General features: G+C 37.7%; 1 protein-coding gene across 1 annotated transcript; it reads right to left on the bottom strand.

Moving 5' to 3' along the window:
* Window positions 1-3,702: 3,702 nt before the first annotated feature.
* On the bottom strand, window positions 3,703-16,793 carry LOC307119860 (phospholipid scramblase 1). The gene is made up of 7 exons (XM_079806564.1): window positions 16,694-16,793; window positions 16,056-16,144; window positions 14,608-14,650; window positions 14,268-14,488; window positions 13,985-14,146; window positions 4,990-5,148; window positions 3,703-4,903 (listed from the first exon to the last, which is right to left on the bottom strand). The coding sequence occupies exons 2-7, from the start codon at window positions 16,131-16,133 to the stop codon at window positions 4,874-4,876; spliced, it is 693 nt and encodes a 230-aa protein (XP_079662690.1). The 5' UTR covers window positions 16,134-16,144; window positions 16,694-16,793; the 3' UTR covers window positions 3,703-4,873.
* Window positions 16,794-17,248: the final 455 nt, after the last annotated feature.

The raw sequence follows: 17,248 nt of genomic DNA, 5'->3' as shown, positions 1-17,248 counted from the left end.
TCGGACACGCCCTAAGTGTGCCATGCGCTTCAGACCATGTGCTCAGATCTCTAAAATAGGGCCCTGAGACTGGTAACCTGAAGTTGCAGGTTTGATTCTCAATACTGGCAGGAAATGACTGAGATGCCCTTGAGCAAGGCACCTAACCCCCGACCGCTCCAAAATGCAAAATGGCTTCCCACTGCTTTGGGTGTGTGTGTGTGTTCACTACTCACTCTACTCATGTGTGTACACTAACTTGGATGGGTTATATGTAGAGGACAGATTCACATGTCACTTTCACGTTCATCATTGAATCATTATTTTCCTGTTTATCACTGTAAAGCTGTTTTGAAACAATGTATAAAACGCTATATAAATAAAGGTGACTTGACATCTATTTTCATTGTATAGAGGAGAACAGCTCATTCTACTAAACTTCTCCAACTGTGTTCCACAAAATAAATAAAAGGTTTAGAAAAACATGAGGGTGAGCTGTTGATTAAAATTTCATAAGAGACATATATATATTTTTTGCAACAAAATAGGGTTATTTATTAATTAAAAAAAACAAGCAGTGACATATATAGAATGGCATATGTGCAGTGTTTGCTTTGATGCACTTGACATTATCCTGCTGGATGAGAACTGAATATCAGAGCCAGTGGAGAAATGTATCCTCAGCTAAATAATTCTCTTTATTGCATTCAAGATCAGAGTTCAGTGCCTCATGTGTTTCCATTACGGTAATACCGTTTTAAAATGTTCATTTCTACACAAGCTGAGGTTGGATCAAAGCCTGGGCTGCATTGATGGCATACTTGACTGACCACTCTCTGCTAAATGGCAATACATATATTGTTTTTTCTAAAATCTATAAACAGCTTTTGTATGACGTACAGCCATGATCTCTATCATCAGTATTCATTAGGAGGCATTAATGCTGACTTGTTGACTGTAACTTAAGGGTAAAAAATATCCATACGCTTGCCTTCTTCCCATAGTGCATCCTGGTGCCATGTAGGGCTGCACAATATATCGAAATTATCGAAATATCGCAAATGTACATATTGCAATATGCATATCGCAAGGGCACGCAATATCTGAATGATTTTAATAGGCTACTTCAACAATGTGAGAAGTGTACATTTTAAGTCGACGTATATAGCGGAGAATAGACAGGGCACACGACTGTTACCTATGTGACTTGCTTGACGTTAAAAAGAGTTATTAAACGCAATAACTCGCGCAAAAACAACTTCTTGGAGTCTCGTGCTTTATGCTGTCTGACATACACCTAAACGTGCGCACAAGCCGTTCTTTTTTTCGGGTCGTGTTACACACTCAAACTATCAAATACGCACACGTTTATGTCAAAATGGTCTTGATAAGTATTCATGTAAACACGGTCGGTTATGTTTTAAGTGAAAGATATCAGTTGGGGAAAGAAATAGATTTTACACACTTAAAGCAATATCGCATCGCATATCGAATATCACATTATTTAACAAGGATATCGCATATTGCATTTTCTTCAATATCGCACAGCCCTAGTGCCATGTGTTCCCCAGGTAATTGACGCACACGCACCAGGCCATCCATGTGATGTAAGAGAAAACATGATTCATCAGATCAGGCCACCTTCTTCCATTGCTCCGTGGTCCAGTTATGATGCTGGCACTTTCGCCGGTGGACAGGGGTCAGCATGGGTACCCTGACTGGTCTGCAGCTATGCAGCCCCTTACGCAACAAACTGCGATGCACTGTGCATTCTGAAACCTTTAAGAATTTCTTGAGCTACAGTAGCTTGTCTGTTTGATCGGACCACACGGGCCAGCCTTCGCTCCCCACGTGCATCAATGAGCCTTGGCCACCCATGATGACCCTGTCGCCGGTTCACCACTGTTCCTTCTTTGGACCACTTTGATAGATACTGACCACTGCAGACCGACAACACCCCACAAGAGCTGCAGTTTTGGAGATGCTCTGACCCAGTCGTCTAGCCATCACAATTTGGCCCTTGTCAAACTTGCTTAAATCCTTATACTGCGTTCACACCAAACGCGAATAGAGCTTCTGGCGCGAGTGATTTCAGTGTTAAGTCAATGGAAAGGCGCATTGACGCGCGTCTGGAGGTCCCGCGGCGTGGAAGGCGAGTTTCGAAGGACGCAAATCCGCCTCATTCGCGCGTCCAATTTGCGTCATTCGCGCGAACTGACGTCCGAGTTGAAAAATTTGAACTTTGGCGTCAATTCGCGCAGCGTTAACCAATCAAGAGACTGCTCGCTGCGGTCACGTGGTAAAGTGACATGATGAGAAACCCTGCATAATTTAAAAATACTACTGTGTCACAAAATGTATTTTTAAGACTTTTTCAGGTGAGAATGTAGTTGTTTAAAGCTCAAATCTGTGGTTTATTTATAAAGAGAGTGCCTATTTAAAAAAAATAATCTTGTGTTTTTGGAGTTGTGAGATCCAGGCGATCAGCGGGCACTCACCACTCATAACCCCGGTGAGAGCAGCCTTTCCTCGGCCAGTCCTTCTGACGTTTGCCGCTGGCTCTGATGTCCTGTAGTGGTTCGTCTTGTGTAGATCTAACGGGCGATCTTTGGTGTCATGAATCTATAATTTGTTGTCTGCCAAATCGTTTTGACTGAAGGCAAAGAGAAGTTTCATAACTTTATTTTTTAAGGATATTTAAATATACATGCAGTGAAGATAATGTAGGAGTTGCCTGGACCACATTTGTGTGGCTATTAATGCTTAATATATATTTTTAATGAAAATGAAAAGAGGCAGAGTGGTGTTTTATGACATATTTCTCATTGGGCGCCTTGAACGCGTCTATTTCGCTTCAAACGCTCAATTTATACACGTGTCCAATTCACTGTGGACGCGCGAATGGATTCAAAATGTTCACGCGTCAAACTAGACGCGGTAGACGCGATGTTGACGCTATATTCGCGTTTGGTGTGAACGCAGCATTACGCTTGCCGATTTTTCCTAGCCTGGCAATCTAGACGCACCCATTGCAGCAGCAAATCTAATTTGCAGCCAGGGTCGTCTAGCAACTCTCCGTTGGCTTGCGAGCGGTAAAAACTAACCTCTGGTCAGGCCAATCACATCGTGTATAAAGTCAATGGGCGGGCTTTACATAATGAAGGCAGAGTTGCACGTGCGTGCTACTTGTAAACAAAGAAGCTGGCGACCAGCCTGTCTTTCTAATCGTCTTTGGCCGTGACTCTGGAAGACTTGGAGTTAAGCTTTTCTTTGAGAAAAGAACGGCATTGAAGTCATTCTTAAGAAAGGAAGATGTGTTAGGAGTTACGCCGACCGGATACGGCGAAAGTTTAATCTATCATCTAGCTCCGCTTCACCTTCTTCGTTGCTCTGGTTGGTTGTAGCGCTATCCTATTGCGTGCAGAGGGAATTTGAAAGACAACCGTTTATCCCGCCCCTTGGATTGAGCCCTGCCAATGGTGAGTTCCCAGACCCAACATCTTAATGTGGGTCTGGCTTGTCAGGCTACATTTTTCCTGCTTCTAATACATCAACTTTGAGGACAAAATGTTCACTTGCTGCCTAATATATCCCACCCACTAACAGGAGCCTCGATGAAAAGATAATCAGTGTTATTGACTTGACCTGTCAGGTCATAATGTTATGCCTGATCTGTGTATATTCCCTAGGTTCCTCAAAAAATACCATTTCAGTTAAGGGTTTATGCAAGACACAATTTTGTGGGTTTACTTTCTTTCTTATTTTTTTGGTTTAAAGACAAATTCCATCAAAACATTTAATTATAACTAAAAGTGATTAAAAAAAGAGAAAACAACCGTACATTGGCTACACAATGATTAGACAAATGTGAGTAGTTTATAAAATTATGTTTAGCACTAGATGACATAACATTTTAAACAAAACGTAAGAACAATGTCTTGCTAGAAATACATTCTGTTAGTCAGACATGAACTAGGCCTTCATGAAGCGTCATGAAGATTAAGATATGCTTAAATTGCAAACCTGAGTCATAACAAAATATTAACACTTCATAATTAATATCTTACCAAACAACCTAAAACAGTGAAGTTTTTTATATACTTACAGTAAAGATCAGCACTGCCCTCTTCTGGAGAATATGAGTACTACGGAAAAAAACAACTAAAAAAAGCTTACAAGTTTAAAAACATACTCCTATTTATAAGCTTATTGTCAACACTACAAATCAAACAAACAATATATAAGCAAAGTAAATCACACAATAAATAACAAATCACTACATGTTCATGACTACTCCGACCAACTGTTTGCATGCAACATATTTTTTGGGAAGTAAATCGATAAAACAAAAAGTGTTAAAAATACTGTTTCACAATAAATTATAATGTTGTGTTGTAAAGGTGAATACTGGTCATTCAGTGCAAGTATTACTGCAAATTTAAATATGCATAGTCGTACTGACAGCTCTTAAAGGAACAGTTCACTTTTGACATTTCAATAAGTTCTTCACACAAATCATGTGGTGCTTTTTTTTTGTGTCTATTTAATTTCACGGTGTAAAAAGGAGCAGCCAGGACGTGTAATTAGCGACAGATTTTTTAATTTTGGGGTGAGCTATTCCTTTAAATGTCATTCATGGCATGAGTTATTTATATTAATCTGTTATGTGTAGATAAAAATATAAAACAATGCACTTTAATCGGTACAACCAGTTGTATCACACACCTGAAGCTACTTCACGATCTCTAAAAGCACCGTTATTCCTCTAAACTTCCGGCTTTATATTCACATGCATTCCATAGGGTTTCACAGATGTATGAAGTGCAAGGGTAAACATTTTCTCTTTTCACCCATTTCCACAGAGCTTGACGTTACGACACCCTCTGCATAGCAGTTAGTTATTCGTCTCAAAAAACATGAAGTCCTAAAAAAAAAAAAGTTAAAAAAAAAGACATTACTAACATTTTCTCCCACACTATCAAACCATATCCTCCATACACTCGTACTCACAATGAGAAAGCAGGCTCCGATCATCACTGCCTTCATTCTCACATCAAGATCCATGGGGAACTGGATCCCAAAGTTGTCTGAATCCGTGAAAGCCTCTCTGAGAAGTCCTGTCCATTGTTTGCTGATCTTTCCGATGCCGACTTCATCCAAGGTCAGAATCTAGACATAAGTAGTAAATAACATGTTCAATTGTATTTAAAGCAGGGGTCTCAAACTCAATTTACCTGGGGGTCGCTGGATGTAGACTCTGGGTCAGGCTGGGCCGCATCAAGTATTCCACAAAAAAAGGAGCACAACTCATCCAATCTTCTCAATCTTTATTATTAACAGTTCTTCAACATGAATGTTTCTTCTGAACATGAACTGTTGAATTTGAACTTTCCTTCTGAACAGGAATGGTTCTTCAGAACATAGGCTTCTCTTGCCTACTCTATTTTTTTAAATATAGCCTATAGAAATTAAATCGTTATTTGACAATTAAATAATGCATTATTTTAATTTTATTTAAAATAATAGACTAATTAAAAGCAAGGCCGTAACCAGGTCAAACAGAACAGTGAACGAAATTCTAGGTCTAATTCTAGTTGGGAAATAATCTATTTGCATTAATTTGGGTCAAATATATTATTAGTCCCGAGATTATTCCCACGAGTGAATAAATACATAGATCCGCTAATAATATTTGATTTCCTTAGTGGTCTGGTGGTAGAATTGTTGTAAACCGTGCAAAATGTTCCAGGTTCTAATCCGCTCTCATAGTTTTTTTTGTTCTTCTTCTTCATTAAAATCAAATATGTTCCTCAATGATTAGGAGCATGGACACGTTTGTGTGCATTTTGTTTTGTGATTTCACCGGAAAGAATAAAGTCTCTCTCCGCAAAGGCATTAAGCGATAGATTGATGCGCTCGTCTGTGTGTGAAGACGAGCCAAAAGAGAATGTAAACCCCGACTACTTAGATTTGATTGGCCATCTCAATCATTTTAACAATGACGAGCGCTGTTAGACCACATTCGTTTCGACTGTCTGATCCATAGACATACATAATAAAGGCTAGATGTCTTACGGCGGAGTCTCTAACGTCATCACCGGCGGCCATCTTGTCACAGGCAGGGCTCTGTGGTACCTGATGTAAGGCGAGTGATCTGCATGAACACAAATACTCTTATCTCACTGAAATCTTGACGGATTTACAAATTATGAATAATTTTTCATAAGTATGCAGTGTCATGACATTTATAACAAACAAAAACAGTTTGAAAATCGGTAAAATTGAGCAAGTTATGGTTATTTAAAAAGTGCAAGCACCATGAAACAATGTTACGAGTGAGCGAGCTGCCTGTGACAAGATGGCTGCCAGGTGCGGACGTCGACCTCCATTGGCCAGCAGCGCGGACGAGATATCTAGCCTTTATTATGTATATCTATGGTCTGATCAGCCTCACATTCTGTTCCTGTCAATCACGCGGTGTCAACCAATTATACTGCATGAGGGAGGGGCGAGCCAACTCTCACACACACACACACACACACACACACACACAAAGGAAGCAGCAAGTGTGGCAAGTGCGGCACACGCAACGATTCAGCAAAAGGGTGCTTTTCAGAACAACGCGCGGGCCGCACTAACACTAAACTTTGTTGTCAAGGGCCGCGAGTTTGAGACCCCTGACTTAAAGGGATAGTTTATCAAAAAATGAAAATTCTGTCATCATTTTCTCACCCACACGTTGTTCCAAACCTGTATAAGTTTCTTTCTTCTGTTGAAAAAAACAAAGCTATTCTTCATTATAGAATGCTGATGGACAAACAGTTGATGGACCCTATTAACTTTCACAGTATGGAGAAAAAATACTATGGAATTAAAGGTCCTTTCACACTGTACTTGATTTTGACCCGCAAATAATTTGCGCGATGGTTTTAATTTTTGATCAGCTGTTTGTGTAATGAGTGCTTCCACACCGAACGCGAATGTGCTGCGACGAAAAAACTTTTTTTTTCGCTTTATGTCAATTTTTTTTACTCTAGCGCCGACAGAAAAGGCTTCAACCAATCACATACAAGGAAACAAAGGTCACGAAATGTCCAGTTGATGTCACTAACTATTCAATCAACATTAACCTTTGCCAGGTATCGCATTTCTCACGAGATTACAGCTATAGTTGTAGTTACAGCTGCAGCTGCGTTTGCCCACTGTAGGTTACAGACAATGATAACATAACCTTTTGAGTTAAAACTTGTTGATATTTTTCTAAACCTTGTGTCTGTGACTATGGAAAGTGAATGTGTTTCCATCAGTGCGTCTGTGGCACTTAAATGTTTACATTGTGACTCAACTGGAAACATAGCTGGAAACTAGTTGCTCCCGATCGATTTGTTCCCTGAAGGTTTTGTCTCGTCAGATGCGGTGCTACGGTCTCTGGAGGAGCTCCTCAAATTGTCCCACGGACATTCAAAAGTAAGTGCAGAACCAGTCATGATAAAGTTTTAGCTCCTGTACAAGAATAGCACACTCCCCTTCAGACTCTCCGTTCTTTAAGACTGGGTGCACCCAAAACCTTCTTTTCGTTCCTTTAAAGAAAATGAAAAGCTCGTCTTCACTGGACGATAAAGTGTCGTCAAAGTTTTCTTAGCTGTTGCCGCGAATGTTTTGTAATTTTTGAGGTCTAAAATGTCACAGACGTCGCAAATTCGTGGCGTGGCTGGTTTTGATGCAAACTATTCACTTTTCCGCTTTGCGTTTTCATTGTGCGTCTGGTGTGAAAGGGCCTTTAATGGGGTCCATCAACTGTTTGGTTACACACGGTCTTCAAAACAACCTAACCCTTCAACAGAAGAAAGAAACTCATACAGGTTTGGAACACTTAGAGGGTGAGACAATGACAGGATTTTCATTTTTGGGTGAACTATCCCTTTAAAAGATAGGATAGTAAAATATCAACACATATCCCATCCATACTTATTTACATACCCTGGCGGGAACGCAAGGTGATAGAGGGGGTACACAAACAAAATGCTGAGTTTTGACATTCATTAAATTCTACCCCACCTCAAAGGTGCACTGTGTACATTTTAGCGGCATCTAGCGGTGAGGTTGTGAATCGCAATCACCCACCGCTCACCCCTCCGCTCCCTTTCGAAGCACATAGAGAATCTATGGTGGCAGACACAGGACAAAGATGTCGTCATCGGAGAGAGCAGAGAGTGACTAGCGCTCTGTAGAGAAGTTTGTCCGTTTAGGGCTACTGTAGAAACATGACGGCGCAAAATGGTGATTTCACTGTAAGGGGACCTGCGGTGTATGTACATAGCTCATTCTAAGGTAATAAAGACATAACGGTTCATTATGCAAGGTCTTTATAAACCACTGAAAACATAGTTATGCATGTTATATTGCATTTCTGTCAATAGATCGTCTTAAATATTACACACTGCACCTTTAAAATAATATTAAAACCGAGCATGTATTTCTAACAAGCAATCTAGTGTAAAAACAGGAAAATGGTAGTGCCGTAAAAAGGTCAAATACATGACATCCAATCAAATTACTTCATCTTTTGTGGTGCAAACACACAAGCAGCGTTTATACAGTATGATAGGTTGCCCGAATGTTGGGAAGGTTACTTTGGAAATGTAATTGGTTACAGATTACAAGTTACCGTATTTAAAATGTAATAAGCAGTGTAACTATTTCAATTACTTTATTAAAATAATGCAACTGATTACTTTTCTAAATTAGACGCAAAAATAAACGCATTTTTATCACTCGCCATGGTGGCCATTCTCAGACAGGTTGCAGCCTAAAGGCTAAAGCTTTCAGCGGCAATGTGGATTGATGTGATTGGCAGACATGGTGTGTTGCAAATTCAAACAAACAAGCCAAACAAGCCAATCAAAAGAATAGCATCAGAATAGCATTGCTTTATAAACGGCCTTTAAAATGGCAGGAGGCATCAGGCACATCAAAAACAGTCAAAGCAACAAATTAATATTATTCAACATAACCTAGCTTTTTACAAAAACTATTCAGATGTAGCCCCCTTTGTAATCGTTAACATTTTCATAAGTAACTGTAATTTAATGACACATTTTTTTCTCACTAACTGTAATGCATTTCAATTGAGATTACAGATTACTGGGGTAGACCTGAGCCAATGATTTTGTCTGAGCTATGAATGAAAAAAATTTATATAATTCATCTTTTCAAATTGTATTTGTCTTAATAGGTTTATATTTTTAGGCTGCTCTGCCTCAGCTGTCTGATAGCGTTCGTCAATGTCAAAATGATCGAGATGGCCAATCATAAAGAAGGCGGAACTCATTGTCACTGTCACAATACAACAAGAGTTAGACAACTGTTTTTTGATAGAAATGTTCAGTGACCGACCGTAATAGACTATCTAGTGGTGCAAACTACTCAACTTTTTATGAAATTTCACTGTTTTGTTGAAAAATTTGAAAATATGCAATCATGATTCATGAAATTCATAAATGAATGTGACGAGACAAGAAACATTTGCGTTTTCGACTTATTAGACATTTATAGACATGAATATTATTTGCAAATAGTTTAAATTGATCACTTCATAATTTCTATTAGACCTAGAACTTATTGTACCATTCTTATTTATTTATTCCCTTAAATCCCTTTTAATCCTTTAATTATTTAACTACTTTATTATTATCATTATTATTAGTCGTATTAGTAATAGTAGTAGTAGAACTTATTAAATGATAAATCACAATAGGCCAATAGGTGCCCCCCCAACACAAAAGTGAAACTTGAATCTCATAACATTATTTATGCCATTGTAATTGCTTTCATGCCACCTCTGAGCAGCATTAAACAGTGCGTAAATACATCTAGATGCAGTTTGTATGGCTTGTGATGATACTGATTTCATTTGATTAATAAAGTTAGAAAAACTTAACCTTTATAAAGGTAAAAAAATGCACCTGAAAATTAATTTAAAGAGGCAAATATTGTACCTTAATGGAAAAGGTGAGACTGCAATCTAAGTGGAAGAGAGGGGGTACGCAGAAGGATGATAAATGCCACTCGAAAAAGGTTTGGGAACCACTGATCTACTGAATAACAGTTCCACCTAGTGGGCATTTATAGACAGAGCCAAACAGCTGCAGGCAGAAACAGAATGGCAGAAAAAGCACAAACCTGAAGCACTGAAGTAAAACACTATCCCCGGTTTCACAGACAAGGCTTAAGTCTAGTCCTAGACTACAATGCATTTTTGAGCCTTTTTAACTGAACACAGCTTGCTAAAAATCTATCTAAAAATATGTCAGTGCCATTGTTTTGTCTCAAGATGCACACCAGTAATGTTTTTTTTTCTCTTTCTTTTCCCAAGGCATGTTTATAAAAGCTACTTAAATGTCCTAATTGAATTAAGGTCCAATCCTAATTTATTCTAAGCCCTGTCTGTGAAACCAGGCCTATAACAAAAGTTATTATTATAATTTTTATATATACTGTATATATATATATATCGCGTTAACGCGGGCAATTGTTTTTTTCAGTTTAACGCATTCAAAATATTTAACGCAATTAACGCAGCGTTGTTTTTATATCCATTTTTGCCTAGCGTTACATTATATGATCATGCTCTTATTCATGTAAATGCTTTTTAAACCATCTAAGCGCGACAAGACAAAAGAACGCGCTGTATGTCAATGTCCTGTCTGTGTGAGTGCGTCTCAATCCGCTCCCTAGTTCAGTAGTCAGGGCACTGAGGGAGTCGGCCACATTCATGTACACGATATACTGATTCACCACCTAGGAAGCTAGGGAGCTGACACACACACACACACACACACACACACACACCCGACACACACACAAACACTCGACGCACGCACCAGTCTCATGCACACATCGAGTTCTCTTTCGCTCTTGAACAAACAATAACAACAACACAGAGAATGTTGCCAAAATGCCAGTTTTGTCGAGTATTCTCATGATAGGAGTCTTAAATGAGTTAAATAACGTCTTAAATTAACTTGTGAGAAAATGAGATGCACGTGACAGATCCGCGTCATGTTCGGCAGTGGCCGATCTTAAAGTGACAGCAGCACTGAGGATGTCTGTCATTAAAGGGGTAGTTCACCCAAAAATTTAAATTAGCCCATAATTTACTCACCCTCAAGTCATCCTAGGTGTATATGACATTCTTCTTTCAGATGAATAAAATCGGAGTTATATTACAAAAGTCCAGGCTAACCCAAGCATTAGAAATGGATTCATAGTTGCTCTGTTTTTGAAGTCCATAAAAAGTGCATCTGCCCATCAAATAACGTGCTCCACACGGTTCCGGGGTGTTAATAAAGGCCTTCTGAAGCGAATCGACGTGTTTGTGTAAGAAAAATATAAATATTTAAAACTTAATCAAGTCAATTTTCGGCCCTCCGCCTTCCGTGGAAAAGTGTTGAATGTTTAAAGTGAAACTCAAGATGCGTACGTGACGTCATGACGAGAGGACCTGGTCGCGTTAGTCTTTTGCAGGGGAACTATTAACAATTTTTCCATAAATAGAACAGGGAAGGTGTCGGCCCGAAAGTTTACTTGATAAAGTTTTAAATATGGATATTTTTCTTACAAAAACGCATCGATTCGCTTCAGAAGGCCTGTATGAACACCCCAGAGCTGGAGCACGTTATTTGACGGGCAGATGCACTTTTTATGGACTTCAAAAACAGAGCAACTATGAATCCAATTCTAATGCTTGGATTAGCCTGGACTTTTGTAATATAACTCAGATTTTATTCATCTGAAAGAAGAATGTCATATACACCTAGGATGACTTGAGGGTGAGTAAATTATGGGCTAATTTTCATTTTTGGGTGAACTATCCCTTTAATGTTCATCAAAGAACAACGGGAACAGAAAACATTTTAGCTTTAATGATAATCTACATTTCATTTATTATTTATGCAGTTAAGAAAGGTGTTGATAACTTTATTCAATTTCTGTGTAGACTATGTCTAACAGGGAAGGCCATGGGTAAATATAACATTTATTATAATGAGTTTATGTAAAAATTGTTTTAAGTTCACTTAAATTAAAAGTTTTTTTTTAAAGCTTAATACATTTTGAAATTGGTAGCTTTCAGTTACACTGTAATGTGACGTCATTAATGTTTCATAGAGACATTAGTATCAGAGATACTGGCCTTCATTCATAAAAAGATGCCATTACAAAACATATTTAAAATATGCTGTCTTTAAATAATTTCTACATTAATTTGGAGAGTAACTGAAATTAATACAATATCAAAATATTAAAAACTCCCAAAATATTAAACATTTGCAATTAATGTAATGTAATGTTTAACAAATTAACAAAAAATGTAATTAATTAGTTATTTTTTTAATCAATTCCCAGCACTAATATATATATACTGATCAGGCATAACATTATGACCATGTGGATTAAGTGAATAACACTGATTATCTCTTCATCACGGCACCTGTTAGTGGGTGGGCTATATTAGGCAGCAAGTGAACATTTTGTTCTCGATGTTGATGTGTTAGAAGTAGGAAAACTGGGCATGCGTAAGGATTTGAGCCAGTTTGACAAGGGCCAAATTGTGATGGCTAGACGACTGGGTCAGAGCATCTCCAAAATTGCAGCTCTTGTGGGGTGTTGCCGGTCTGGTCAGTGGTCAGTATCTATCAAAATCATGATTTACTCACCCTCAAGCCATCCTAGGTGTATATGACGTTCTTCTTTCAGACGAACACAATCAGAGTTATGTTAAAAATGTCCTGGCTCTTCCAAGCTTTATAATGGCAGTGACTTGTTGGTTAGTTTTTGAAGTGCATCTATCCATCATATAACTGCTCAACACGGCTCCAGGCAGTTAATAAAGGCCTTCTGAAGCGAAACGATGCGTTTGTGTAAGAAAAATATCCATATTTAAAACTTTATAGACTAAAATAACTTTATAGACTAAATTAACTAGCTTCCAGCCGTCAGTGGTACAGGTGTCGCTTGAGCTAAAAGAGTAATAACTCTTGATTCTCGAACCCTTGACCCAGTGTTGGGTGTAACTAGTTACTAAGTAATTAGTTACTGTAATTAATGACTTTTCCCTTGCAAAAGTAAAGTAAGGAATTGCTCTTATTTGTTCTGTAATTTAATTAGTTACTTCTGATGTAATTAAACTAAATACTGTGTTTAGACTGTAGAACTATTACATATAATAACAGTGGAATTAACATCAAAATTTAAAGTCTAACTTTAAAATGCATGTTTTTATGTATCCTTTGCATCCTGTAGCAGCTGTAATACTTTGGTCAGTTAATAACAATAATTTATGTAGTTTTATGTTATTTATTTGAATGAATTAAAAGAGCTGTTTCATGTCCATCCTTGAATCACTTAACTAGTCGAGGTTGATATAGGATTTGGAAAGTAATTAGTAATAAGTAATTGATTACTTTTTGGAGAGAGTAATTTGTAGAGTAATCTAATTACACTACTGAAGATGCAATTAGTAACTAGTAATTAATAACTTTTTTAGAGTAACTTACCCAACACTGCCCCTGACACATGCGTATTGACGAACGCAGAAGCGCAGAGGATAGAGCAAAACAAAGCGTAGCGTTAGTCTATAAAGTTATTTTAGTCTATAAAGTTTTAAATATGTATATTTTTCTGACACAAACGCATCACTTCCCTTCAGAAGGCCTTTATTAACCCCCCGGAGCTCGGTGGAGCAGTTATATGATGGATAGATGCACTTGTATGGACTTCAAAAACGGCACAACCATTCACTGCCATTAAAAAGCTTTGAAGAACCAGGACATTTTAAATATAACTCCGATTTTATTCGTCACCTAGGATGACTTGAGGGTGAGTAAATCATGGGCTAATTAAAATTTTTGGGTGAACTAACCCTTTAAGGGCTGTGTGATGCAGAAATCGTTTGGAAAGTGTTGGGTCTGTGAGCATTTAATCACAACTGTTTGAGTTGATATACCTCAAAGTCCACGTCTGGCAGGCAGCTCCAGCCACAGAACGGCCCCTGGAGCTTGAGAACCGGCTCTCTGTGCTCATTCTGTATGGTGAACTTGGGGAGAAAAGGGTGCCATTGCTGAAGAACATATCCCACTGTGTTCCCTGGAGGAGCCTGGATCTCCAACTGAGAGAGCGAGAAGAAGGAATCAACAATTCTGGTATGTTCTACATGGTCTATATCAAAGCCAGCGACAATTCTCATAACTTCGCTTTTCAGAGCCATTTTAGCCTTCCAGGCAGATCACCTCTTGCAGACAACATGGGAAGAAGCAGGACATGCATTTTAGAGGACGGCTGACTGTGATGATTTCCTGTCCGATGTTATCGAGGACGCGGATGGTGAAGGATCGCAGCGGGCCGCAGCACTGACGAGTGAGACAGTCGTTCTCCTCCACCGCGTAAAACACGTTTTGACCCATGGAGTTACGGATATCATATTTATTGTTGCTCTCAAAGCCTGCCAAAGCTGCATAAAACCATACAAAGGTCTTTTTTAATTAAATATTAAGCATTTAAATTAAATTACCTAATGCATATTTAGTTTTAGGGCAAAAATAGGTCCATCTGTAAAACTGCTATACTTACCTTCAATAAGCTCAACTTTCTGTTTGATAAGAAGTTGATCTACCTGAGAAAGTTGGAAAAACAGGTGTTTTAGATGTATACTGCATATCCATATTACTTTAATATATGTACATACATACATACAGCAGTGGCCAAAAGCGATATCTGGTGGGAATATATGTTTTTAATGACCCTAAATTAAAAAATAAATAAATAATAATAATAATAATCATAATATATATATATATATATATATATAGTCAAACCAAAAGTTACTCAGACACCAGCTATATTTTTTACTAGTGGGTGAGGGACACTATAGTTCATTTATATAGGTAAGGATAGCAAAATAAAGTAAAATGTGACATATCATACCCAGAAATAAAAAATTAAAAAACAGTACAATTGATAAAAATTTGGGACCAAAATTATTCAGACACTTTGACTTGACCATGTTTTGCTGAAGTGTTTTTTCTTTAATTGTTAATGCTACCATTTACACCACAGGCTGAACAAAATGAAGCATTGCTGGGTCATTGGTTGACCTAAATTGGTATTATCTGATTGTGTACTTAAATTTAACAGCTGACAGCTGATTGGTTGATTTATTCTGACACAGTTTAACTCATATTCTTGTCATATTGTATTACCATTTTCTAAACTATAGCGAATAAACTGTGATAATGTGAGAACATGTTGAAGGTGTCTGAAGAAATGTTGGTTTTGACTGTGTATGTATGTATGAGGAAAGGACAAAACATGGTTAAGGTATTTATTTATTTATTATTTAGTTTATTCTGATATTATTATTTGGCAAAACTACATGCCAAAAAATGCATAGAAAAACAAAAAGCATTGGCTGCAACATAATCGGTTATTAATATTTTGTTTGTTCTCTCTTGTTTTTGCATGTGTTCATAATTTCTTTGCATGACAGCCTGTCCAAAAAATGTTCGCACTATTTGACGTGTTTCATTGCATTATCACAAATAAAATTATCGAGTCCTAGCACAACTACACAATATGCTTACAAAATCTTGGTAACACTTTACAATAAGGTTCATTAGTTAACTACATTATTTAATATGAACTAATAATGAACTGCAGTTATAAAGCATTTATTTATCTTTGTTGATGTTAATTTCAACATTTACTAATGCTTTATTAAAATATTGCTAACATTAATTAATGCACCGTGAACTAAAATGAACAAACCATGAACAGCTGGATTTTTATGAACTAACGTTAACAAAGATGAACTAATGCTGAACTGAGGTGTTGTTCGTGGTTAATTCATGTTAACTAATGCATTAACTAATGTTAACTAAAACAACCTTATTGTAAAGAGTTACCAAAATCTTTGACAATTTTTTTAATAATATTTGAATAAAGGGTGAAGATTTCAATTTCCCTACAGTATACACCACTTTTGGCCTCTGTTAAATATGATATTGATGCTGTTGTCTAACCTGTGTCAGGTACTCTAATCCCGGTGGACAGCCTGGTATCCCTGGATTGGAAACCATATACATATCCATAGGATGCATGGCTGCCTTGTCTTTGTGGTGAAGATGAAAAAAGATACATGTGTATAATGGTCAATACGTTTATAGCACCAACTACAGGTGGTTCATTCAAACATGGACATGAACAAGAACATGGGCATTCCTTTAAATAGTCCTGCATAATTATTCAATGATTCGAAAGGATAGTTTTTGTAACAATAATACTTAACAAAAATGTTTTCGGAGAGCAGCATTCATTGAGAGAAAAGACGATTAGATAGAAGTCATCGAAATCTGAACCAGGGAAACATATGAAACTATTTAAATCCCGAGATATCTATGTATGGAATAGCCTGGAAATAAGAAGGAAATATAAAGAATCCGTTTTCGTCATAAAATGAGTGTAATATAAGAACATAATCAGAAGAATCACAACAGTTTATGCCATTCGGCGCGTGCGTTCAATGTTGAGCAGCCTGTAGTGACTGACCAGATTTCTCCCTCATACAAATAAAAAATCCAATATATGCTTTATAAACAGCACGACGCTTTCGGATGTGTTAAATCTAATGTACAAATCCATTCACAGGATCAAAACTCACCTGCGTCTTCTTATGATAAGAGTATAACGGGCTGACTTAAGAGTCTCGGCCCCATATTAAACACCACATCCTATTGGCTGGTATTCTGCCCACGTGCTCTAAAACTGCTTTTTACGTCATTACGCTTTGGTCGAGATTTCCCGGAAGCGAATTAACAAATCCTACTATGGCAAAGCCTTTGGTCATGAATATTAATTAGGTAAAATGTAACATTCGCCATGTAACAGATGAAAGTAAGTGGGCGCTAGCAGAGCCTCTTTCAACCATAGGCTCTGGGCGCAAGGAAAGACTTGACTCATGAATATTAATTACGCCACGGGTCGTATAAACGACAGCACGTCCTAATTAATATTAATAAGGCATGCTTTTCAGCATTGTAGGATTATTGCTTGCTGGACGCAGACTGTGGTCGAGATTAGCCTACTGTCACCTACACAAATCATAATAACGAGATTTGTTTTATGAGAAATGGATACAGTGAATGTTGACCTGAGTCATTCTATTGTATTTTGTGTTTATACAAATGCCTTTAGGCTAATATATATTTTATATGCA

The sequence above is a fragment of the Gobio gobio genome (genome assembly GCF_949357685.1).
Source record: "Gobio gobio genome assembly, chromosome: 23".
In the NCBI taxonomy this organism is placed as follows: Eukaryota; Metazoa; Chordata; class Actinopteri; order Cypriniformes; family Gobionidae; genus Gobio; species Gobio gobio.
The sequence above is the reverse complement of the archived record's forward strand: the minus strand, read 5'-3'. Positions and strand labels throughout refer to the sequence as shown.